This window comes from Lactuca sativa, chromosome 2 (genome assembly GCF_002870075.4).
Source record: "Lactuca sativa cultivar Salinas chromosome 2, Lsat_Salinas_v11, whole genome shotgun sequence".
Taxonomy (NCBI): domain Eukaryota; kingdom Viridiplantae; phylum Streptophyta; class Magnoliopsida; order Asterales; family Asteraceae; genus Lactuca; species Lactuca sativa.
Window position 1 is genome coordinate 149,654,702 of NC_056624.2, and position 25,644 is coordinate 149,680,345.

Consider the following 25,644-nt stretch of genomic DNA (forward strand, 5'->3'; position numbering starts at 1 on the left):
GAATTACATCTAGTGAATATGTAATGAGATTTGAATTTTGTTGATGAAAGTACATTTATTTGTTAAAATATATGTGTAATTTGAAGTTTAAAATGGTTGTGTATCAGATTAGTGGGGATGTTTTGAAAAACACAGATTTCAGAAAACGCTTCAACAAACTAGTATGGAATATATATATATATATATATATATATATATATATATATATATATATATATATATATATATATATGGATCACATTGAGTTTGATACATCATGGAAGTCATTGATGAAGGATCACAATCTACAAGATAAATGATGGTTTAAAGACATGTATCGTAGGCGGACTTCATGGATACCCGCTTATTTTAAGGACACGTCAATGCATGGACTGATGAAAACAACTTCCAGGTCTGAAAGTGCGAATTCATTCTTTAATAAGTACTCACATCATGGGGATTTCCTTTTGTATTTCATAGTGAACTTTGACATGGCGATTGGAAAACAACGTAACACACAACGTCGTCTTGATAATGAAACTAAGAGAACCAAGCATAAATTTGGGATGGGCACAGGATTAGAGCAACATGCAACAAAAGTGTATACGAATACAGTTTTTGCAGAAGTTCGAAAGGAGATATACAAAGGAGCACGAAATTGTTCAATTGATAGTGTAGAAAATATGAACGGGTGGCAGGTAGTAATGATTACACATTCGGACAAAAGAAGACAAGTGAAAACAAAGTGTGAGGTTAGTTCCTAAAATTCAAATGATTGTAAAAGCATCAGTAATGTTTATACGAATCTAAAAAAATAAATTTTTTTTTTAAAAAGTGTGTCTAAAGTATGAATTAAAATTTTGATGTAGGTGGAACTGAAGTTGCCAGAAAAGGAAATGAATTGTACATGCGAACTCTTCAAGCGAATGGGTATTTTGTGTCGACATGTGTTTGTAGTTCTGAAGAATAATCACATTGAGGAGATACTCGAGCAATATATTATGCGGAGGTGGAGAAGGGATATTATTTCTAGCCATTTGTTGGTCAGTAAGAATGGGCTTGCTGAAATGGAAGATGAAACTTTTAAATTGTTAACCGAAGCATATAGTAACATGGAGTACTGTCTGGAGCGTCTTTAGAATGATAAGGAAAAATTAGAAGATTTTGTGAAGACAACACGTGCGATGAGGAGGGTGTTTGAGCAAGATCCGGTTAATACTATTGCGTTGGATAATAGTTATGAAGTTGTGTTTAGGCTATTTGGGGTTAGTATTCCAAAACACATTGAAGTTAATGTCCCACCAGTGATACATAATAAAGGGAGTGGGACTAAGAAACGGATGGTTAGTGCAGCGGAGAGGCAGCTGCATCTTCAAAAAGTGGTTCACGAAAGTGCACATGATGCAACTTATATGTGAATCATAATTGGAGGACTTGCAAAGTAATAATTGTGCATGAGAAATCCAATTGTAGTTAGAATAATTGTTAGTTTACTGATGGTTTTTTTATCATTAATAATTTGTTGACTTATGTTTGCACATCTGCATTTAGGGTTTTTTTTTAATTGAATAACATCATTTTGTTTTGTTTGTTGATTTTGTTTTTTTATCAGATAATTTTTTGGTGCAATCTATTAGAGATAGTATGATGATGATTATGTTTGTGTCGATTGTATACAACCATGGTATTTACGTAGATGGCCATGGGTGTGTTGATTATGTACGTCTATCATGTATGATCATATGTTTTGATGCTTGTAAGATTTGTTTTGTTTGTGTATGTTATTTTATAGAATGGTAGAGCTCTGTATGGTTTATTAGAGTAAAATAAAAAAGGAAAAGGCTATGCATGGTACATGTGTAGTGATGTATAAATTAGGTATGCACATCATTTATGATTGATTATTACAAAATTAAGCGGGGTTGTTAGTAATTAAATAAAATTATATAAATTAATACCACACATGTATCCTGTGATGTCAAAGTCTGAAACATTAAGATATCAATTTCGAGTAACATGTCGAAACAATTGGGTATGTAATATAAAAGCCAGCTATAAAGGGTAAAACTTAACAGTTTCGATTAACAATAACCACAAGAGACAATCATGTAAGATTTAGAAACGACATTTTAATATAATATGAAGACAAAAGGGAGGTACATAATAAAAAAACAAAATAGTGATAGGTTTGCTGCATTGAGCCACCTAGATAATAAAGTAAAAGTAAATAACATATTATTCTTCCCAGAAGGTAAACAAAAAAGACTTATTAACCCAACATTCTTTAACCAAATTCAGTCAGTCTGGCATGTATCCTGGTTGCAGCATCCTTCAGTAGTTGATTTCGGTTAGATGCAGTCAACTTTTGGAATTCTACTACCTGGTGAAGGGTTGAATCCTTCAGCAGGTTGTAGTCTGAATTTATTATTTTGCAAAGATAGATGACCTGTAGTCTAGATAACTGGTTGTCCTGTGCAAGCGACTCTTACTTGAATCCAATTTTGAAATCTCTAATGTTTCCACCCATGAACGTCTCCATGTGACGCATAGTGAAAATACCACATTCAGTGGTATTGTTTACTGTTGACCAAGTTAGTTGGGGGATTTGTCTTGGGACATGTGAAAAGGCTTCAGCGTTTGGATGGTGAACAGACCGCAAGTATTAGCTCATGTACGAATGTTGGAAATGATATAGGGTTATATGTTAAAAAAATTGATTTATATATAAAAAAATTTCAATCTGTATTAGTATCTTACAATGATATCTGGTAGAAGACCATATGTGTGTTGGGTGTCATCATCTCTTTTGATGTTGTCAATGATCCAAAAGGCTGGTTGTTGAAAGTCGAGTGCGACAAGGAAAATATGAAAATCACGGACGACCGACAGGAATAGCTGAAACAAATACCAAGTATATGATTTAAAATAATTAAGTGTTGGTATTGTGAATGCACTCACTAAAGCTTACATCAAGATCTAATAAATTATAAAAAACAACTTGCTTATATGAAAAGTGGGTATAGAAGCATACTAATTGCGCATCGTGGAGTGTTTCATCAAAATCGTCAATGGATAGGCTCAAATTTTCATTAAAAAATTCCAGACGGTCTTCCTTTGTTAACACAGTATTTTCGAGATACAAACTCTGTGAAGAAGATAAATGATGTAATTACAGGGGTTGTTAATAGTGTTTGTGAGTAGTGTAATATGAAGATGAAATTGAAGGTGTAATGTGAGAATGTGGAAGTGATGTATGTGCAAAACTTAGAAGATTATATTATGACATAATTAATGAATGCTAATGATTATTAATATTGTACCATCAACGTGGTAGTGACGAATAGTCTGCGAGGAGATAAATTGGAACGCAAGTCTTCATCGAAATTTAACAGATGACTCCAATAATCTAGTACGTGTCCAAAAAGTTCACAGTTGGGGAAAAAGCTTTCCATGTGAAATCATTCAGTAGCTACACCAACACAAGTCCGGAAAAGTTCGTCACTGCATAGAATAACATGTAAAAACTTAAATAATCTTTGTAAAAAAATTGTTCTATCAGTTATGTATAAATTTGTATATACCTTGGATGACCTTATGTTAAGAAAACCCATTCAGATAGGTCCTTGTGAGCACATGATATACATTTAGTTATGTCAACTGCTCGTATAATGAACGGAGAACGTAGTTTAGGGGGCTTATTTCTTGGCCTTAACTCTCTTGCGCGGACAGCACCATAATCACTGTGAATAGGAACAATTGATAATGGAAGAGGACTTAGACATTAGTCTTTTGGAGTTTTCATGATATCTTTCAATGGTGAATTGCTAATGATATCAGCAAACTCCTGTGTCATCCCGATGCTCCAGTTTGGAAAGGGTGAATTGTGGAACGATTTAACAGAATTTTTTGTCATTTGACAGGACCTGTTAATCTGTTCTGCCTTGTCTGAACACCATTGGGATAAAGGTCCAACGCTGTTTGCATGAGTAGAACTGCGACCTCCATATTTCATGGATTCTTCATTAAGGAAAATTATGATCTTGGCTTGCCATTCGTAGAAATCACAAACCAGAGGATGCATTTCGATTGCGTCTACAAGTTTTGAGTGCAACAAATGATTATCCTCAACTAGCTTGTTGAACATACTTTCAATGGTGGAAAGGTATTCCTGAAAACATTATGAGTGATTAGTAATATGTGGTAAATATGAAAAAATGATGCGGAAATTTTCTAACCTCAACTGATCCATTCGCCGAGTTGACATTTTCGGCATTGTCATCCTGTGGTATGTAAGGATCCTGAAGTTCACCAGAACCAATTCCACCATTTCTGATTTCATACTCCTCACGTAAGCGCATGGTTTCCACATCCCAGAAACATATAGCAGGTCTTCCACGATCAACGGTAACCACATCACATGAAACATGCTCCAGGTATATAACCTTATATGTTTAAAAAAAAGATGATTAAATCGTTAGTGATCAAGGACAAGGAGTAATCAATAAGTCATTAAAGATGTAATATTATAATCATAAATGACTAAGACAACAATAAATAAGTAGAATTAATGTAGTAAGTTAGGTTGTAGGATAGGTACCGTCAATAAGACAATAGGGCCAACATAGTAAGATGTATCGCTCACAGAATTCCATGCATGATTTGTATTTTTCAAACACTCTAACACGTATGAACACCAATCTATGTCGCTTAAATCTAAATCCTCTAAAACCCTTGAAAGCATTGATACATCACATGTGCCCATGCTCTTGGATTGTCCAAGGGTGTTACAAATGAGAACCAAAAAATTGACTTTAAACAATAACCCAACATCTTTTAATCTCTTAATCGCCCTTTGTACGCCTTTGGGCCTAATATCATTTTCCGACTTGAACTGTGCAGACCACAAACAATTTCATGCCAATAACATCATTCAAGCTTTAACAACAATTTCATGCCAATAACATCATTCAAGCTTTTGCAAATCGATTAATATGATTAAAAAAAAGCTAACAGTGAACATATAGAGGAGAAAATAGGTCATAAATCTTCCATGAACCGTTTGACAAAATCAAAAGTCTACGTTGCAAACTCATATAAAACATTGTATAGAAAGTATACAAAATTGAGTTATATGATTAAAAAAAATGAAAACATTGAACGTAAAAGGAACTTACCTATTGTGCGATTCCCGACTGCATACCCTCCTTCAAATTTGACCTCCATAAGCTTTTATATCAAAGATCTTCAACGACAATACGCAAGTAATCTTGAAGAATCCCAATGTTCAAGCTTCACATCACGTCGCATATCATCGAATCGCAAAAAACACAGGATTATTGATAGGTAATGTGAAGTAAACGGATGTAGATGGATCCCCAATTCCAACTGAAAGATTCTTGCAAATCATCAGAGAATCAAAGAAAACCACAACTTGAAACTGTACTGTAACTTATGAAAGTTGAAGGGAATAAGACGGATGAAAGAAGTAAGACGGATATTTTGGAGATGAAGAAGGTAGGTACGATTAATTGGGATATGTGTTATCAGTCTAATTAAAAGTAACAGATACCCTTATTTAATATTGCATAAATTAAAGGAATAAACGTATTTTAACCTTTTACACTTTAAGGACATAATTTTGAAAAAATAACAGAAATGGATTGTTCTTGCGTTCTCAACCTTTTACGTGTTCTCAATAAAACTTACCTCTCCCTCTCTCTCTCTCTCTCTATATATATATATATATATATATATATATATATATATATATATATATATATATATATATATTTAAATAATTTTTTTTTGCATACAAACAACTAGTTTGAAATACAAGTTTAATTGTCATCGTACAATGAGTGAGATGGAAAACGGGCAACAAGTTGTGCCGCTAAGCCTTTTTGAATGGTAAAGCTAATTCTTTTAAAGACTACATCCGAAGATCTAGGGGATATAACATTACTATGCATGATTCGTTGTACTATTTTAAGAAGCTCTACCGCATTCGGTGCGAGGAAACCAAACGTATCAAATGCAAATGGTATGAACACGTGTTGATTTTCCATGCACCATCTCTCATGTTTGGTGACTTTGCTTGTGGCTGCTTTTAAAGCAGCATGTCCCGCTGTGAAACCCTCAGCCCTCAGGCCCACGAGAGGGGATACCCCTGTAAAATCAACACATGCGTGTTTCCCTCCGACCCATCCAAAAATCAAAATGTCAGCCGGTCTGAGGGTTGACCTTCCTTTTGTCGGGTCAGTCAAGAAATTAACAGGTGCCTCTTTCTTAGCAGAAACCCCCGCACGCTTAAATATGTCAAACAAAACATCCCTAACCATATCGTGCCTGTATTTGAACCCCGAGAGTTTTTTTATAGTGAACTGCATGCTCTCCAAAAGAGTCCAAACATGCCTTGCGACACACATGACATATCTCGTCAGCTGGGAAAATAAGAATCATGAGTCGATATTTGAGAATAGTACGATACTCCACGGGAGACATGTGTTGGCCAAGCCCATCTATAGGGATAGTCAGAAGAAAATATTGAGCATTTGGTGCACGTAAGCACTGGATATATATATATATATATAATGAGAACATGAAAATATTATTTTTATGTTATTATTTTATAATGAATTTTATGTGTATAATTTTATGTTATTATTCATCAATAAATATATGATCAATTATATATCATATTAAAATTTACTAAATTATTACACATATATAAATTTTAATATAAAATAATAACATAAAATAAATATATGAATACATTTATGTTATTATTCACATTATAAGTAATATAAATACTTATAAAATGAAAGTGGCAATAGCAATGACATAAAATTATTGATAGCTGTAAAACTTTTCTTTTATAAGTCTTTAATATAAATTTGTTTTATTATTCATCGTCATTATCACAAGATTTAGTAACTGTCCTTTGAAAAAAATTATGAACTTTGGCCATAGAAACATTTACGGGGATTGTTGCTTTTGTGTCTCATCCCAACACCTTTAGGTTGTAACAGGAATCGGTGGTCGTTTTCAAGGAACCTAGCACGACAAAATGTCACTTCAACCGGGTTGGTCTTCTAAGGAACAAGACACAATGTTTTTATAAAAGTAAATTAAAGTTTGAAAATTAAATATTATTTTACCTTTTTGTTCTTTCCTGTTTATATAGAATAAAAATATATAGAATTCATTACTTTTTTATTTTTTTGGGGTATTTTACTTTTTTGTTCTTTCATGTTTATATATATATATATATATATATATATATATATATATATATATATATATATATATATATATATATATATATATATATATATATATATTTGTGCTTATTTTTATCTACGTGTGGATATAAATTGAGTTTTTCTTTTAAATGTTTCGAAGTAATTTTTTTGTATGTTTTTGTGCTTATTTTATGTATGTTCATACGTATGAGTTTGTTCACATATAATAGATAAAACTGTAATTGTGATCATTGAATTTTGACGATTGTATTGATAAAAGTTACGTTTCGACGTAAAAAAAACATGTATAAATATAAGCACGAAACATAAAAAAATTACGTTGAAATGTAGATGAATTTTAATATATTCTGATACGTAAAAGAAAAATTAAAAAAGTTACGTCGAAACGTAGACAAACTTGAATATAACACATTTTTTAAGCTAACGAACGAAAGTTATTATATGTGACCTGAATAATACGTAGGAATGTACATAAAATTAAGCATAAAAACATAAAAAAAATGTTAGATTAAGTTTCTAAGATCATAATTATAATTGGTATAGACTTGAATTGATAGTAGCACAGTCATTTTTGTTGCTCTCAAACTAACAACTATACAGGAAGACTTTTGGAGAGAGGGTTTGAATTTATTATTTGTTTAATAAATTGAAATAAATAATTTGTTAATATATTATGAGAATAATGTATTAATTAGAAATAGTAATATTTAATTAATATTTAATCAGAAATTAATTAGAATTAGTTTCAGGATTAATAGAATTAATTAAAAGTGCAAGGGCTAAAGTGCAATTGTTTAATAGTTGAGCAAGTGGTTCCAGAACCTTCCTAAGGAAGGAAGTGGATGGTTTCATATGGATAATCTAGGGTTTCTAGATTATCCCATGTGGATAAATAAGGAACTGGATAATTACCAATTTGAATTAATAATATTACATTCAGACTATGGTTATCCAGGGCATCCTATCTACATTATAAATAGGCCTCTACCTGTTAGGAATTTCAGCCACTGAAAACCCTAGAAGGATAGCCGAAATTCTTAAGTCTCTTATTCTTTCTCCTCTCTCATCCTCTTGCTTGTGTTGGGAGCATGGTTGTAAAAATAGGTCTAGGCGGCTGATTAATCGGCGAATAGACCCTTGGCGGCCTCCAACCGCCTACGAATAAGGGTTAGAGGGTAAAAAAATCAGCCTTGGTCAATATCGGTCAAAACTGGTCCAATACGGTCCAAATCGGACTAAATCGGATCCAAAATCGGACCCAAAATCGGGCTCAAAGGACCTACCGGCTCAAAGGAGACAAATGGACCAAAGTGTGATTGGATATGGATTTCAATAATCCTTCTACCATTTTTATAGAAATGTTTGCCCTTGATATTTTATCCCACCAACGATATGGGATAATCAATTGAAACAACACAGGAACATACAAAGATAAATTTCTTTGTTTCCTTTTCTTTTGATCTGTTTAATCAACAACACCAAAACAAATTCAACAATTCATTCTTACTTCTTCTTCTATTATATGTTTCGTATGTTCAGGGGGTGTTTGAGATTCTTGGTATACAACTCGATCAGGTTAGTTCCACAATCTCGACTATGATTTGAATATGATAATCAACAGAGGTTAGTTCTTCAATGGCGTTTCTTTCAAGCATGCTCAATTCCTCAATCATGGTATCCACATCCACAGCTTGTAGGTCTTATCTGGAGAGATGAATCAGTCTACAACTCGATCAGGTGATACTCGAAGACAACTCAATCAGGTAATACTCGAAGACATACTCAGGTGGAAACAATCATACCCAACTTTACGACACCAACTCAATCTTCAGGATTTCAACACACCTTCATCCCCAAAACATATACTCGAGGTGAAAACATATATATGTGAGGATTACATGGCATCGGAGGCATAGCACTCTTAATATCGATGTAGTTAGTAGACAAGTGCTCCAATTGATGATCAGAAGAAAGCAAGCACTCGTTCATTCTCATCACGTTTTTTTTAATTAAGTAATTTTATTTGTGTTCAAAACTTGTTTAATTGTCATGATTCTTTCTATCAATCTTATATTCTAAATCTTGATTGATTTGCTTATAATTGATTGAAGTTGGGATTAGATTCGGTTCACAATAACTGATCGACGGTAGTAAATATTTGATAATATTGATTTGGTTTATCAATTGGTTCAAAGCTTGCTCTAAAAATCAATGATTGATTTTCAATTTCTTGTTTATGGATGGAATCAGTGTCGATAATTTTGATGATTGTTATTGATCGATACTCATGGAATACAATTGTTGGAGTCGATTTTGATATGAAAATGATGATTTGGTGGCTTGAATGAACTCAGATGTGTAATAAGATAACTAGCATGCCAAGTGTTTGTGTAAATGCTTAAGAGAAACTTTTGTATCAGATTTTGATAACACAACACATCAAGTGGGTTTTCTCAATGTTGTATTTATCAATGTAAATTATGTATTACACATTTATTATTTGTTAACTTGTTTAGTTATATTATTATGATTACTGTTATATTTATTAAATTTTTAATTGTTAATGGTCCTCGATTAATCCCCCGATTAATCTCCGCCTAGCAAATTAATCTCTTGAACCCAGTCCACCGATTAGCCTACGCCGAGTGATTTCTACAACCTTGGTTGGGAGTGAACCACCAGAGGTGTGACACTTGTGACAGTTGCTCTCAATGTTTCAAGAAGACTAGGATTTCATTGTTTTTGCTATATAACAATTAAAGTATGTTTTCCTAACCCTATTAGTGATTTCGAAAATATACTATTTGTCTTATGGTTTTCCATTTGATGTTTAAAAGTTGTATGTTTAATTAGAGAAAACATAGATCAAGAATTACGGTTGCATGCACACATAGGAGCGGTTGCCTTAACAAAGGAACCGAGAGATCATGGCGGATCAAGACACATCGACAGAAAATACCATTTTATTAGACATAGAGTAGAAAAAGGAAACATCATCGTGAATAGGGTATCATTAGAAGAGAATCCTGTAGATCCCCTCACAAAGGGTCTGAGTAGCATTAAACACGTTTAACATGAGGCGTATCCTTTACAATAGTAGTTCTTCATCGAGCTCTTCTAAGGACTTGTTATATCTCTGACTTCTAGTATCTTCTCGATCAAGTGGCATTACGAATCTTAAAATTTGGGTTGTTAAATGATAATTTTTGGTGGCTTATATCATTAGCTTACTTGAAGATCATTGTGACTTGGAGGGGGAGTTCTTCAAAGACAAGAAGTGATTCGGTTTCTTAATTCGAAAATGGGTTTTTATAGCGGGTTTGGCTTTATTGAAGATCTTTGGGATTACATTAGAAAATGAAGTTTAAAGACATTACTTCAGTGCTTGGTTTATATATATATATATATATATATATATATATATATATATATATATATATATATATCCTAGAACTCGTTTTTAAAGACTATAGAAGAATCAAGATTCGTGGATTGCTTCAAATGTTCCTCGTTGCAAGATCATTTCATATTTGCTAGATGCTTGTTTTGGAAGTTGAAGCATTGTCATCCATTCCATACTTTGAAGGGGAGATTGTAGGGTTTCAAAGTACTCCATGGATTATGGCAACGACCCCCCTTGATTAAGTGTAGGTTAAAAGCCCAAGACTTGTCTTTTCCCTATAAATATTCACGTATTATTCATAATTAGGGTTAAGAGTGAGGCAAAATATAGCCGCCACATTGTGAGGTTTCTTATGTAGAGTTAGATTCTTAGTCTATTCTGAAAGTTTAATTTATTGCTAATGTTTTGAATAAATCGAGTGATCATTCGGCATATCTTCATATTTGTGTTTATTCTTATTTTCCGCATCTTCTTCATCAAATCGCAATTAGGGTTTTAATCCCAACACTAAACATTAATAGATGAGGAAAGCTGTACAATTTAAAACTAGAGGAAGAGGTTAGACAAAAAGATACAAAAAATGATGCTACTTATTCTGAGAGAAAATGATTCTGAGATGAAAAAAATTTCGACTTTGGAATTATTTCACTTTTTGATGTTTCCATCAGAGAGTACAAGCCTCTTGGAAGAACTGAGGATCAGGCAACATCATACCCATTTTGTTTAGAAACCCATTGAATTTGGTTTCATCTAATGCCTTAGGAAAGATATTAGCAATTTCATCATCAGATGGAACAAAAATAAGTTCAGTGTTACCTTTTAAGACATGATCTTTAATAAAATGGTAATGAATATCGATGTGCTTCCTCATGGAGTGCTAAATTGGATTGTGAGAAATTGCAATGGAACTTTGAGAATCACAATAGATTAGAATTTGTAGAAATCCATAACCATAGTCCAAAAGCTGAGATTTCATCAAAAGAACTTGAGAAGTGCAACTAGTAGTAGCAATGTATTTTGCTTCGGTTGTTGAAAGAGCAATGTAGTTCTATTTCTTAGATAACCAGCTAACCAATCTTCCACCCAAAAATTTGTTGGATTTGGTGTCTAAGGCCATAACTATAACTGAGATGTACTTGACCCGATTACAGCATAGTCCTTTTGGGTTGCCTTCACCAGTGCAATTTGATAGGATGGACTTTTGAGAATGAGGCTATTTGTGATTTATTAATATATTATAAGTATAATATATTAATTGAGAAATCATATTATTTAATTATTATTGATCAAGAATTAATTTGGAATTAATTTAGTGATCAAAAGAGACTAATTAAATATACGGGGATTGATTAAGTAAATCAATGATTCTTATAGTGTGGGCCAATGATCCATGGATAATTAGGATGGGTTAAACCAATGTGGTAGTCCATGGAGGTTTAACCCATGGAGCCTAAGTAATATGAAGAGTCATGGTGCATTAGGGTTTGCATGGATGAAACCCTAGCATTTGCCACACTATAAAAGAAATCCCCTAGAGCCAAAATCGGCTGCCCATTAATTCTAAGAGAGTGATAATCGATTTTGTGCTAACTAGCCTGTTTTCTTAAGTCTCCTCTTGCATTTGGTGTTTGTAACACATTAGAGGCATCACACTTGATGTGTTAAAGCTTTCAAAGGCCAAGAACTTCAAACTACATAAGAGGTATTCATCTAACTATGAGTTTTTGTGTTGCATATCCTCTATTGTATGCTAGTTAGGATATATGCTTTGGAAAATTGAAAATGCATGTATAATTAGAGAAAACATAGATCCAAAGCATCTAGGGTTGCATGTGCATCATAGGAGTGTTATAGTGCTTAAAACCCAACAGTGGTATCAGAGCCAATGATTGTTTTTTGTTATATTTGATGCTTGCTAATTTTCGAAGCTAAAAAAATCAATTTCCTGGCCTTTGACTGATGAACTTGCCGAGTCCAGTGGCTGACTTGACGAGTCCACTAAGTAAAAGGGCAACTCGACGAGTCCAGTTCATGCACTCGTCGATTTGATGCCTTTAGTTGTAGAATTTTGGGGTTTTGGCCAGAATCGGTTTAAGATCATTACCACAAAATGTTTTGTATTATAAAAAATGTATTTTCTGATTTGGTAATGATGATACTCAACCAATTAAAGGACAATTGTCAAATTTTAAGATAATAAGATATTATTTGTATTATTTGATATGAATTACCATGCAATGAGTGATATTAGATCAATATTGAAAGTATATGATAATGTTCTTAGTTAAAATTGATCTAAATTGTTCTTGAAGTGAGTTTTGTAACTTGCCCTCAAGTTATATGAAGAGTCTCATTCATGAACATTAAAAACTCATAAGTTTTCATAAGTTATGGAAACCAAAAGTTTTGAAAGTTACAAAACTTGCACTCAAGTTTTGGTATTTGAAAAGTCTCAAATTTTGAAAACATTAACTCTAGTAATTGAAAGGTTTCAAAAGATGCATCTCTTGGGTTCATAACTTCAAAATTAATTAAGTAGTTTTAATTTTGAATTTTTAATAACAGAGATGCTTTGAATAGTTCAATTACACCTTATGGACTTTATTAAATTAATTAAAGTTTTTAATTAAAAGAGAAGTTTAAGAAATCCATAATAACATGGTTTAATATTAATTAAATCAAGAGTATAATTTATTAATATAATTAAACCACCAAGTATTTTAAATGTGTAAATACACCCTTATATTATATAAAATTAAAAAGTTTAATATATTATATGTATAAGTAAAAGGTCGGTCTTACCGTTAGTAGGTCTTATTCACGAAGCCAGCCTATAAGGGGGTGTATAAGGTTACTGCTTATAAAATGGTGGTTTAATGGGTGTTCACTCTCACCACCGCTTCCTTGACTGGTGGAGGGTCGTTAGCCGAACGGGTAGGATAGGACATTAATTCTCATTAAAAGTATAATGAAAATTCCAAGTAACTAAACACTTATAAATTCCCAATCTTAGTTACTTAGGAAAAATGTGAATTTGGTGCTAACCCATGAAATTGCACTTTGCACCTTGTTAAGTCGTTAGTGGAGCATGTGTGGTTAACCGACACACTAATCTGGGACTTACAGTGTGTAGAAAAGGGTAACTTGATGTTAATCATGGATCAATAGAGTGCGTGTGGTTAACCGGCACATTGATTGAATGATTTGTAACATTAAGTGTACCAAGCTAATTTGCATGGTTATTCACACCTTGTTTGTGATCCGCGGCATCCTAGTCACAAACTTGAAGGGCACAGTCGAGATTAAACATGCCATTGAAAAGTTTAATGAATCTTAAAAGAATCTAGGAATTTCAATCCATTTAAATTTTAATAATCAATTTCGTTTTTCATGGTCGAAATTGGTAAATCATCATTTACCTACCTTCAAATATTTTTCAATTGGATTACGACATCCCTCTTCCGAATTGTAGAATATTGTGTTGGGTCCTAGCCTTAATATTTCATGTTGGGTGTTATATTAAGGACTTAAATCAACTAACTTGAATTTCTCGCATTATAGATGTCTAAGTGAGACAACTATGGTCTTCCCAAATCTTTTGGAGAAAGCTTTCCTCATGAAGATGATATTCCACAAGACAATGAAGGTGAAAGATTAATCCCTTCTTCGTGCTGTAGTGGAACTTCACTTCCTCCACCTCCTCCAATAGTTCTCCCTAACCCACAAGTTCAAATACTTGAAAAGTTCAAGGTCACTCAAGCCCTATCGGCAAGCCAGTACCAAGATGGAAGGTTTATGTGTGCACATGTATTGGAGATGAAGTCACACATTGACAGGCTGGGAATTTTAGGAGTCACTGTGTCAATGAAGTTGGTTGTTGACTTGGTTCTTCAATCACTTCCCGAGTCGTATAGTTAGTTTGTTAAAGACTACTATATGACAGACCGCGACGTGACCCTTATTGATCTTACTTATTTGATTATTGTTGCTGAATCTGCATTGATTTGGCACAATGGTAATGCAAATTTGATTGGAAGATCTACTTCCCAAACTTCCATGGACATTGACAATGGCAACAATGGAAGTCCATAAAATTCTTCTCTTCCCAATGGGAAAGAATCAAAGAGAAAGGCTAAGGTGCTGTTTGTTTTTTCTGAGGCAAAATGTCTGCAGTTTATGGACCACATCTGTAGACCTCTGCAGTAGAAGAGGTGGACCAAACGTCTGCAGCCTGAAAAAAGAAGACTGTTTGTTTTTTTAACATCTGCGGGCTACTAAAATAAACTGAAATCTAAATAAACTGATTTTTTTAAACTTCGAAGTGATTTTTTAATATTTTTATGACTTTGTTATAAATAATTAATGAATCTAGATCAACTTTTATGTATTATTGTATAAAAAATAAAAATAAAAATGGTATGAATTAACGTATATATTTGATAAAAACCAACAACTTTGGTTGCAAAGTTATAACTAAACATTATAATTAGTGATCAAAGAATTTGATACATAAATTGATGGAAATAAACTTTGATTTTTTCAATTAAATCCATTAAAAACATACTACAAATATTTTCTCGAGAAATTGACGATATTGTATTAAATAATGTTTTATAAAAATTGGCAAAAAAATATAAGAATATATTATATTTTTTCATATTTATATAAACAACTTCAACGACTATTATTGTAATAAATCTTTATTTATAATTTGTCAAAAATATCATGTTTGTATCGTCGAACGTTTTTTTTTTTTTATTTTTTTTATTTTTTTTTATTTTTAAAGTTTTGTAATTTTTTTTTCAAATTGTTTATCATTAATAAAGTTAGAAAAATTATAAATTAAAAAAAACTTTAAAAAAAATAAAGATATATATGTTTTTTTAGGCTAGAAGATGTCTGAAGATGTTAGAAGACTCTGGTCCACATATGCGCCAAGAAGAGGGAGCGCAGACATTTTTAGGTCTGCAATCTTCAAAAAAACAAACAGTTTGCAAAGACTAATGTCTGCGCGTGGTCTGCGCGGCGCAGACAGAAGAGGCCACGCAGATCTGCAGACAAAAAACAAACACTACCTAAGTCTGTGATTTCCCCGTGTACCATTCCAAAAGAGTCTGTTTGTTTCTATTGTCAAGAAAAGGGACATTGGAAGCGAAGCTGCCCTGACTACTTGAGAAATCTAAGAGATGGTAGAATCAAATTGTAAGGTTCTACTTCAGGTAAGTTTGTTATCTAACTCTATTAAGTTCCCCTTTATTGATTCTTATTACATGATGTAAAGTTACATTTTGATGTTTCGCATAATCAAAGAGAAAGAAGGAAATAACATGCTAAGTCTGATCATGAAGAAGTGGATTTCGGTCGTATGGTTCGATGATCAGAATTTTGAGTTGTCACCAAGTAGTTATGATAATGTAACGCCTGTGTTTCCGGGCTTGCCATATTTAGCAATATAATAGTCTAGGTTAACCTTTGTAACCCGTTTTGAAATAATAAGAATATATTATTTGGGTATTATGTGTTTTGTGCTTAATTGCTTAATTATGTGGTCTGATTAATTAAGAACAAAAATAAGCGTCAAAATTTAAGTGTAAAATAAACTTAATATCTTTGGTTAATGTTGTAGTAGTCGAAACGAGGATTCCGAATATATATAGAACGCCCAAATCTGACTTCGTATGAGGAAGTTATGATTTATCGAAGTTCCGGCTTAGCGGTATACAGCCTGTTATACTCGAATTGAGATCGAGCGGTTGTTAGCCGAAGCAATCTAAATGAGAATCGAATATCTCATTGTTGGTATCGAAGCGATAAAAAGTTAGGCGAGAACGGACGTCAAACGAAGAAGTTATGAATTTATAACGAAAGTTTCTGTCGCGGCCTATTAAAAATAATTAATAAAAATAAAGTCAAAATTAGCCGACGGAGTCTAAACGAAAGTCGTAGAGCGTGGTCTCACCTTCGCGTGGATATAAAGAACGTCGAAAACGGAGTTCGTATGAAGAAGTTATGAATTTCCGAAGTTTATTAATCATTTTATATTTTTATTTAATTCAAAATCGGAGGTATTATCCGAAGCCGTGTCACCGGTGTAATCCGGAGTACGCCCCGCGTACGAGGTTACGCTATCGCGTAACTCCGATAGTGTCGACACTTCGGATGACGCATGCAATGACGATTTCGGACGCGTACGCGCTGCGTACGCCTGTACGCCCCACGTACTCCGAGGTTCCAGCCTCTATATAAAGGATCCGAATGCAGCCTCATTTCTTGTTCATTTTCTTCGCTTCTCTCTAGTCTTTTGCATTGTTTTTCGTGCCGAAGCTACCCCGAAGCCCCGGTATCATACTCTAGCCCCGAGGCAAGTCCCGAGACCCCGAAGATCCCGAGAAGCGCGGTTCCCGAGTCGAAGCTCTGCCCGCGAGAAGTTCGATTTTCGAGGAGATCTTCCAGATCTGCTGAGGAATACTACTTCTATAAGCCATAGTGCTGTCGGATCGTCTTCTGATCAAGTGAGTGTGTAGTTATTTCTTCTAATACAATAATACGAAGTATTTTATATAAAAATACGTGCTATGTGTATATATTTGGTTGTGTTATGTGTGAATGAGTATTCACTCTCTTCTATCTTATAGATCTGCTTATTTCTTTATGAGATATGTGTTATGTGTGTGTGTGCCTCGTCTGTTATGTGATATATGTGTTGATTCAAGCATGCTATACAGGTTTTCTTTAAACTATGTATACAAATGTATATTTTTATCTACTAATATGTTGGGTAGAACATGGGTAGATAGTTGGTGTGTAATAAACAGATGAGAGGCCTCGATGTTGTTGTTGTTGTTGATCTAGTTATTCAGCGGAGTATGGATAACGACCACGGACTCTTTCTAGACAGTCCAGTGGAACGCTAGCAGGTTCATAACCTGTAGGAGTTGTGAACGATGTGTTCACCGGTGTACTCTATCCCCCTCATGGTTGCCTTTAGGATATCTATTGTTGAGGAAACCCCTTCGCAGTGATGTCCGTCCCGATGAAAACCCTAGATTAGGTCCCTTGAGATAGTTGTTTTAGGGACGTAAAGTGAGGATAACGGGAATGGGTAATCGGGATAGTTATTGGTTGGTGAAATTAAATATAACTTATTTATTGTGGGTTGAAAACCCTATATGCTCACCAGGCTCCCAAGCCTGACCCACTTAGTTTTATTTGTATTACAGGAAGTGGCACAAGGGCGTAAGATGGATGGATCATCTTGTTGTTTTGTTTACAAGTCTGCATATGTATATATTTGTTGAATGACTTGTAATGTTTATCGTTTATGCTTTATGGTCTGTATCGGAACATGACATCCCGAGTTTTGATTATATAATGAAATGCATCTCTTGATGAAATGCTTTGATAAATATTATTTTATCATGTTTTGTTTTGGGAACAAATTCCGCAACTCTTTCAAATCAAAAGGATTTACTCTGAAAATATTTAAAAGCATAAATGAAAATCAGTCTTTTCTGGCCGAGATTTTGGGGATGTCACAAATAAATTGCTAAGAAATATGTAGTAACATAGTTTTTCACTTGTAATTGCATTGTAAGGACAAGTTTATCTGCATTCTATAAATAAATAAAACTTATTTATATTTCCTTACAATGGCATTTGTGAAAATTGATGTTTGTATGTTTCTATTTTTAGCAATATGTATTTGATTCTTTCGTTTGTGGTAGTGTCTAAAATTACCAAATAAGGAAAGATTCTCATCACCCAAGTTTCAATTGAATAGAAACTTGGAATCATGCAACTTGTATTGTATGATGAATGAGAATTTTCATCTTTGGGAAATTAAGACTAATTCCTTGTTCACATACAAAGGTGAGTCAAGTGAAGGACTAGTGGATCTAGTACAAATTGTTGTGTACTGGTTCAGGTCCACCACAAAGAATGATAAGACTATTCAACATGATTTACTAAAGTTTAGTAAATATGGTTATGCTTACAAGATTAAGTATAATTTTGAATCATTGGAAAAGTTTTAATGTATAGCAGATCGAATAAGAAGAATCAATTAGGTAGAAAGATAAAAGTTTCTCCAATCTGAAAGGAAATGAGAGTACTTTAGTATCGTGTTTTATGATCATCTTTATGATTATGGAAGCATGTTACAATTGATCCTCTAAAGGATACCTTAGTGCATTTGTATGGCTAAGGTTAGGAATTAAAAATTGTTGAAATGGTTAAATCAAGAGGATGAGTCATACTTCGTTCCAAAATCAAGTCTTAGAGTCATACTTCAAGATTGTACATTGAGTGACATAATCTTAAGAAAGGTTTATAGCACTTATCAAATGTAGAGTAAAATTTTTTCTACTCTTGTACATTTGAGATTGGTAAGCTATGATGTTTTGGATAAAACAAAGATCAACTAAGACCGATTGTCAGAAATGTCTATATTGATAAGAAACCACACTGACTCTTGAATATTTTTTTGTCAAGTAATGTTTCTGACAAAGAGAATCTTGTATCAGAAATCTGAACTTTAGTAAGAAAGTCAAAAAGTATTGATTTCTAGAAGTCCAACTTATTTCTGGGTACATATCAAAGCTAGTGGGATCATAAGTGTATGCTAGTAAGATAATAATTATTATGCTAGTGGGAGCATAATTATTATGGTAAGTGTTGCGAGTTAGCAATGTAAATTATAGAAAACAAAGGGTTCAATTCGCAAAGTTACAGGGTTTAAAAAGTTGTTTTGCTATAGTTAAGGGAGAGGAACTTATACTTCATTTCAATTATTAAAGTTAAAATTGAGATTTTAACCAATTTTAGTCAAGGACATATATGAATGTTATGTTGAAAAGATTCGACATAAGGAATTTCTATATATGGAAATATTATAGCAAGAGAATGGTAAAGTATCATGTCTTTATATAAGACATTATGAATCGTATTTCATATGCTTCGGGTATATGATCGATTGCAAATGCTATAATATTTATGTGTTCGGAATTTTCCAAACGCCTAGGGCATTAAGAGAGAAAATGGACCAGAACTGTATATGACTAAAGTTGTTAAACAATTGCTAAGAACAATCCAAGGTTCGCCAAAGATTGGTTTCTTATGGAAAATTGGAAGTATAGTAATGGATAGATCATATTGACATGATTTTGAATAGATAGGATTCTACTAAGAATGGATAGTCATATGGCAATTATGGAAAACTTTCCATAATGGGAGTTGGATATTAAGAATCTATTAGTAAGTTAGAAACTTTTATGCAATAACAATGTTCAAAGGAATGTACTTTGAATATGAGACTTCGTATCTATGGAATTGTTTTGTAACAATCTCCAATGGAAATTTTTGTAATTGGTAAAGTCTTGGTGACTTGTGTACATAGTCATTACAAAATGATCACTGCATATAAGCTTAGAATCTAACAGATGACAGTAAGTGGTAAGGACTTGGTATTCTTACACTTATGATAAGGATTTGGAATTGTAAAATGAGTGTCATTGGAAATGTTTACAATTGATCCATTTCACAAAGTAAGGACCATAGATAAACATAGTGTGTATGCTTGGAGCATGGGATAACTATTGTTTTAATTCAAGTATCTAGTTGATAAATCGAAACATTATACAGTGAATAATGTGTAATCAATATGGTGATTAAATAAAAGGTTTTTTATTTATATTCAAAAGTTTTGAGACAATATTGGAGTCGATTATTCTTGTGTTTCACTTTGCATGTTTTGACTTCCTGAATAACTAGGTTATTCAAACCATCCACAGTCGATCATACTTTGAAAGTAGGTATTTAGGCAAGACTGTCATGAATCTGATTGTAGATTTTCGTTTTAGACATAGCATAAGTTTGCTGCATTGTTCATGAGTACTTCTGGAATAAGATTCGAGTATTGGATTAAACCCACGCTCATCTGAATCACTTCATGGATTTTATCACGAGTGATTGTGAGACGATAATATCTTATATTCTTGAAACCAAGACATGTGAGTTGTAGTTTACAAGTTGGTTGCACATTGACATACGTAAATGCACCAGTAACTTGGTGTTATAAAATATATTATTGTGTGTGATTTGATGAGTAAGTACAAGCAAGCATTTGAGTCAAAGTTTATCCATTCCTTTTACCCAATGTAGGATAAAAGCGATATATATGGGCCCCTCGATGATTTAGTGATGACAACCCCAAGTGTTTGGCCAAGCCTGCACTGATTTAATTTGTTCAATTAGTCGGTCGTCATAAATCGAAAATCGGGAAGCAACACGTGAACAGAGAGAATGATTATAATTGATGTCTCAGTTCATACGATATCTAGAATGGAGGAATATATGATCCCTTATTTAAAGGACGCGTCACTGACTAGCTTAAAGTTTGCCAGCGGCTTTTGAAAGCTACGATTGCTAATCGGATTTTGAAGAAGCATTGGCAGTTATAGTTATTAGACTTATCCAAGTAGGAGACTGTTAGATTTGGTGTCTAATCCCATAACTATAACTGGGATGTACTTGACCCGATTGTAGCATGGTTTTTTTAGGTTGCCTTCACCAGTGCAATTTGATAGGATGGACTTTTGAGAATGAGGCTATTTGTGATTTATTAATATATTATAAGTATAATATATTAATTGAGAAATCATATTATTTAATTAGTATTGATCAAGAATTAATTTGGTGATCAAAAGAGACTAATTAAATATATGGGGACTGATTAAGTAAATAAATGATTCTTATAGTGTGGGTCAATGATCCATGGTTAATTAGGATGTGCTAAATCAATGTGGTAGTCTATGGAGGTTTAACCCATGGAGCCTAAGTAATATTAAGGGTCATGGTACATTAGGGGTTGCATGGATGAAACCCTAGCATTTGTCACACTATAAAAGCAATCCCCAAGAGCCAAAATCAGTTGCCCATTAATTCTAAGAGAGTGATATTCGATTTTGTGCTAACTAGCCTATTCTCTCAAGTCTCCTCTTGCATTTGGTTCTTGTGACACATTAGAGACATCACACTTGAGATGCTAAAGCTTTCAAAGGACAAGAACTTCAAACTACATATGACGTATTCATCTAACTATGAGTTTTTGTGTTGCATATCCTCTATTTATGCCAGTTAGGATGTATGCTTTGGAAAATTGAAAATGCATGTATAATTAGAGAAAGCATAGATCCAAAGTATCTTGGGTTGCATGTGCACCATAAAAGTGTTATAGTGCTTAAAACCCAACAAAATTAACAACCTCCTGATGTGCTTTTTTCTGTCCAATTGAAGACCAACATAGTTTGAATTGGAGTATGCTTAAAGAAGGACACTCTCATTTGTCGGATACCAAATTCTGAGGATCTTGGTACCTTTTTGGTATCGGACTATTTTCTTGACCGCCAAAAGATCAGACATCTTTGGATTGACCTAAAATCTGGCCCACAGGCATGTGGAGAACATGATGTCCAGATGAGTTTCTGTTAGGTAGAGTAGCGATCCAATAATTCCTTTGTACTTCGTTTAATCAACAACAACATATGATGGGTCCAAGAAGATCTTGTGTCCGAAATCCATAAGAACCTTTGCAGAGGCACATGTGTCCATTGAATATTTTTTGAGAAGCTTGGAAATGTATTTTTCTTGGTGAATAAACATTTCTCTGTTGGTTTTCTTTACTTAGAGTCTAAGGAAGAAACATAATTCACGATTCATGCTCATTTGGAACCGCCTAATCATTAACTTGGTAAACCTTAAAGCCTTTCTGAGCTGCATAAGCAAGAAAGATTTTGATGTCTGCAAGACGAGCAGCAGGAGAATAGACCTCGTCATAATCAAGTCCTTCAATCTGAGTGAATCCTTTGACCACCAATCTTGCTTTGTTTCGGATAATAATTCTATTGTCATCTAGCTTGTTTTGGAAAACCCATCTTGTACCAACAATAGTGTGATCCTAAGGAGGATAAACGAGAGTCCACACTTCACTTCTATCAAATTCTACCAACTCTTCTTGCATGGCTATAAATCAATCAACATGTTCTTATGCTTTCTTGATGGATTTTGGTTCAACCATTGATATAAGTGTCGAGAAATGACATTCATTTTGAATTTTAGTCGCAGAACGAGTTTGAACACTAGCGTTGAGACATCCGATGACCTAATTTGGAGGACGAGTTTGAACACCATCGGACGGTCTGAAATCAACAATGGGGTTGTGTTGCCCCCTCCCCCCACCCACTGAATAATTTGAATTTGAGGATGATGTTCCCCCTGAACTTCTGAACTAGATATATATATATATATATATATACATCTTTGTTTTTCGGAAAGTCAAAGTATTGGGCATCGTCGTTGTTCGGAAAGTCAAAGTAGTGGGCATCATCTTCGTTGTTGCTTGGAGTAGGATCGAATTCGGCGAATTGATCTGCTACATCTTGGAATCCTTCAACATTTGATTCAAGAGAGGGATGACCATTCTCCCCCTCAACTTGAGAATGTTGAAACGGATCAGAATCAAATGGAGGAAAAGTGGAAATCGGAATGGAAACATTTATGGGAAATTGGAGCTTCAGTTGATGAGGATGGTTTTAATCGAGATTCCGAATCAAGAGCTATTTCCGACGTTCTAAAAAGGGTCTCGAAGTCAACTTCATGGATAATTTGAGTATTCAGATATCTTGGAGATTAAGCATCGGACTCCATGATGTGGGTTGTGACATTGGTTGGCCATAATTCTGAACATAGTTGTCATAGACGGTGACAACAAAGCTTTCTTCAAGAACACGAGTCCGACGATTGAGAACTCGGTAGGCTTTGGATTTTGATGAGTATCCCAAGAATATCGCTTCACTGGTTTTGGTTTGAAATTTTGTGATTTTATCATGGTTGTTTTTGATAAAGCACCTGCAGCCAAAGACATGAAGGAATGAGATAGCCGGCTTGCAACCATTCATGGCTTCATACAGTGTCATGTTGAGGCGTCGATTGATGATGCTTATATTTTGAGTGAAGCAGGCAGTGGACATAACTTTTGCCCAGAGATAAAGCGGAAGATGTGCAAATTTGAGCATCGATTGAGCAACTTCAACGAGAGTTATTTTTCTTCTTTCAACCACACCATTTTGTTGAGGAGTGTATGAAGTAGAGAAATTGTGGTCAATGCCTTTATCAGAGAGGAATTTCTCAATGGTGACATTGGTGAATTCCGAGCCATTATCACTTCGAATCCGTCTAATAGGTAGTTTGACAAGAACTTCAATTCCTTTGATAAAATTGATAAGTTTTGAGGCCGTCTCAGATTTCAGCCTAAGGAAGAAGACCCAAGTGATGAACAGGATGAACTTTCTTGGATTGCTTCCCACATTCACATGTAACACCTAAGTGATCATTTTCGAACTTGAGGAGAGGCAGACCTCTGACCATTTCACCGGAAACAAGATAATTCATATATCAAAAGTTTAAATGAGCAACCCTTCGATGTTTGAATCAACTAACATCATGAACGGTCTTTGAGAGAAGACACAGTTGACGCTTGACAATGATCATATTGATGTCTAATGAGTACATGTTTTTGTTGCAATTTGACTTGATTAGACATTATTTTGGATCCGATGTCATGACGTAGCTATGATTTTTGCAAAACTCAACTCTTTGGTTGGAGTTTGTGAGTTGAGCCACACTAATCAAGTTGTGCTTCAGGTAAGCTACATATGCCACATTTGATACAAAGAAGTTGCCATTGGTGAGGATGTCATAACCTCGGATTTGAGAATTAGAGTTGTTGTCACACGTTACATAGCCAGTGTTGGGAGAGAGTTTGAGATCACACATAAAGTATTTCTGACCCGTCATGTGCATAGAGCAAGCACTATCAATATACCATATTGTATCTTGTTCCGAAGCATAGAGTGCCTGGAAAATCAGTGAATTTTGGAATTTTTAGGCTCCAAGTTAGGTTTTGGGACTTTGGCACGTGCTTTGGACTTTGGTTGTGACTTTTATGCAACAAATGTATGGAAGGGTTTGTTCTGAGATACTTTCGGAAAGAAGCAAAATGCCATGGTCTTTTCATTGATCCAGAAATCATATTCAACAACAGGTTGTTTAGAAAAAACTTTTCTCGAACAATCATATTTTGGAGTGGTAGGAATCACAGTGTCACTTGAAGTTACAGTTTCTTTTTCAACACTTTTTTACTTTCCACTCAAATTTTTGCTTTGAATCGTTTGAAATTTTTTAAGTAACAATGTTCTTAACAACTCGTTCCTTGTTTGCTACTTTTGATGGCACATTTGGTTTTGAAAGTTGTTGTGGTTTGAAAATTGTGCCTTCTGATTTAGCAATAAACACATAAGAAACTGTCCGATGAGAGTTAGTTTTGGTGGGATGAGTATCAACAGTAGTGTTTTTTGGAATGGCACTGGCAACCTTGTTTTGAGCTACTGAACTAGGAGGATTGGATTACCTTTTAAGAATCTTAATAGGCGCAAATGTGTTGTGGTTCCTAGTGAATGGGCTAATAGTCCGAGATACTTTCTTTTTAGAACTCTCAATGAATCAAGAATCATGTATTGATCTAATTTCCTTTTTGAGGGAACTTTTGGCTTCAATATTAGGGTCGGAAACTTCTTTCCTATTTAACCAAGGTTTCTTCCGAGAGTCAGATGTTGACTTGGAAGTTTGGCCAGCTTATGGGTTGTCAAACTTAGGATTGATTGGCACTTGGGTTATTTTTGAAATCACTTGAGAATTAGAAACACAAGAGTCGGATGAATAATCACCTGAAATTTCTTCATCAACGTCACTATTTAAACATGCCCATACAAAATCTGATCTCACAATTTTTAGGAGAACCGAAGTTCGGAATTTGAACTTCAATATAGGTGATGCTAGGGAATGATTCTGAGGTCTGATTCAGGTCCAGGTGTATCAGAGAAGGAAATGGCGTGGAATCAGGACATTTGACGACTATAGGTTAAAACTCAGGAATCAGAGATTAAA

At 34.0% G+C, this 25,644-nt stretch overlaps 1 protein-coding gene across 1 annotated transcript; it reads left to right on the forward strand.

Annotated features, from left to right (window-relative positions):
- Positions 1–470: 470 nt before the first annotated feature.
- LOC111909655 (protein FAR1-RELATED SEQUENCE 11-like) lies at positions 471–1,118 on the forward strand. Its single transcript, XM_023905434.1, has 2 exons — positions 471–731; positions 849–1,118. The coding sequence occupies exons 1-2, from the start codon at positions 471–473 to the stop codon at positions 1,116–1,118; spliced, it is 531 nt and encodes a 176-aa protein (XP_023761202.1).
- The last annotated feature ends 24,526 nt before the right edge of the window (positions 1,119–25,644 follow it).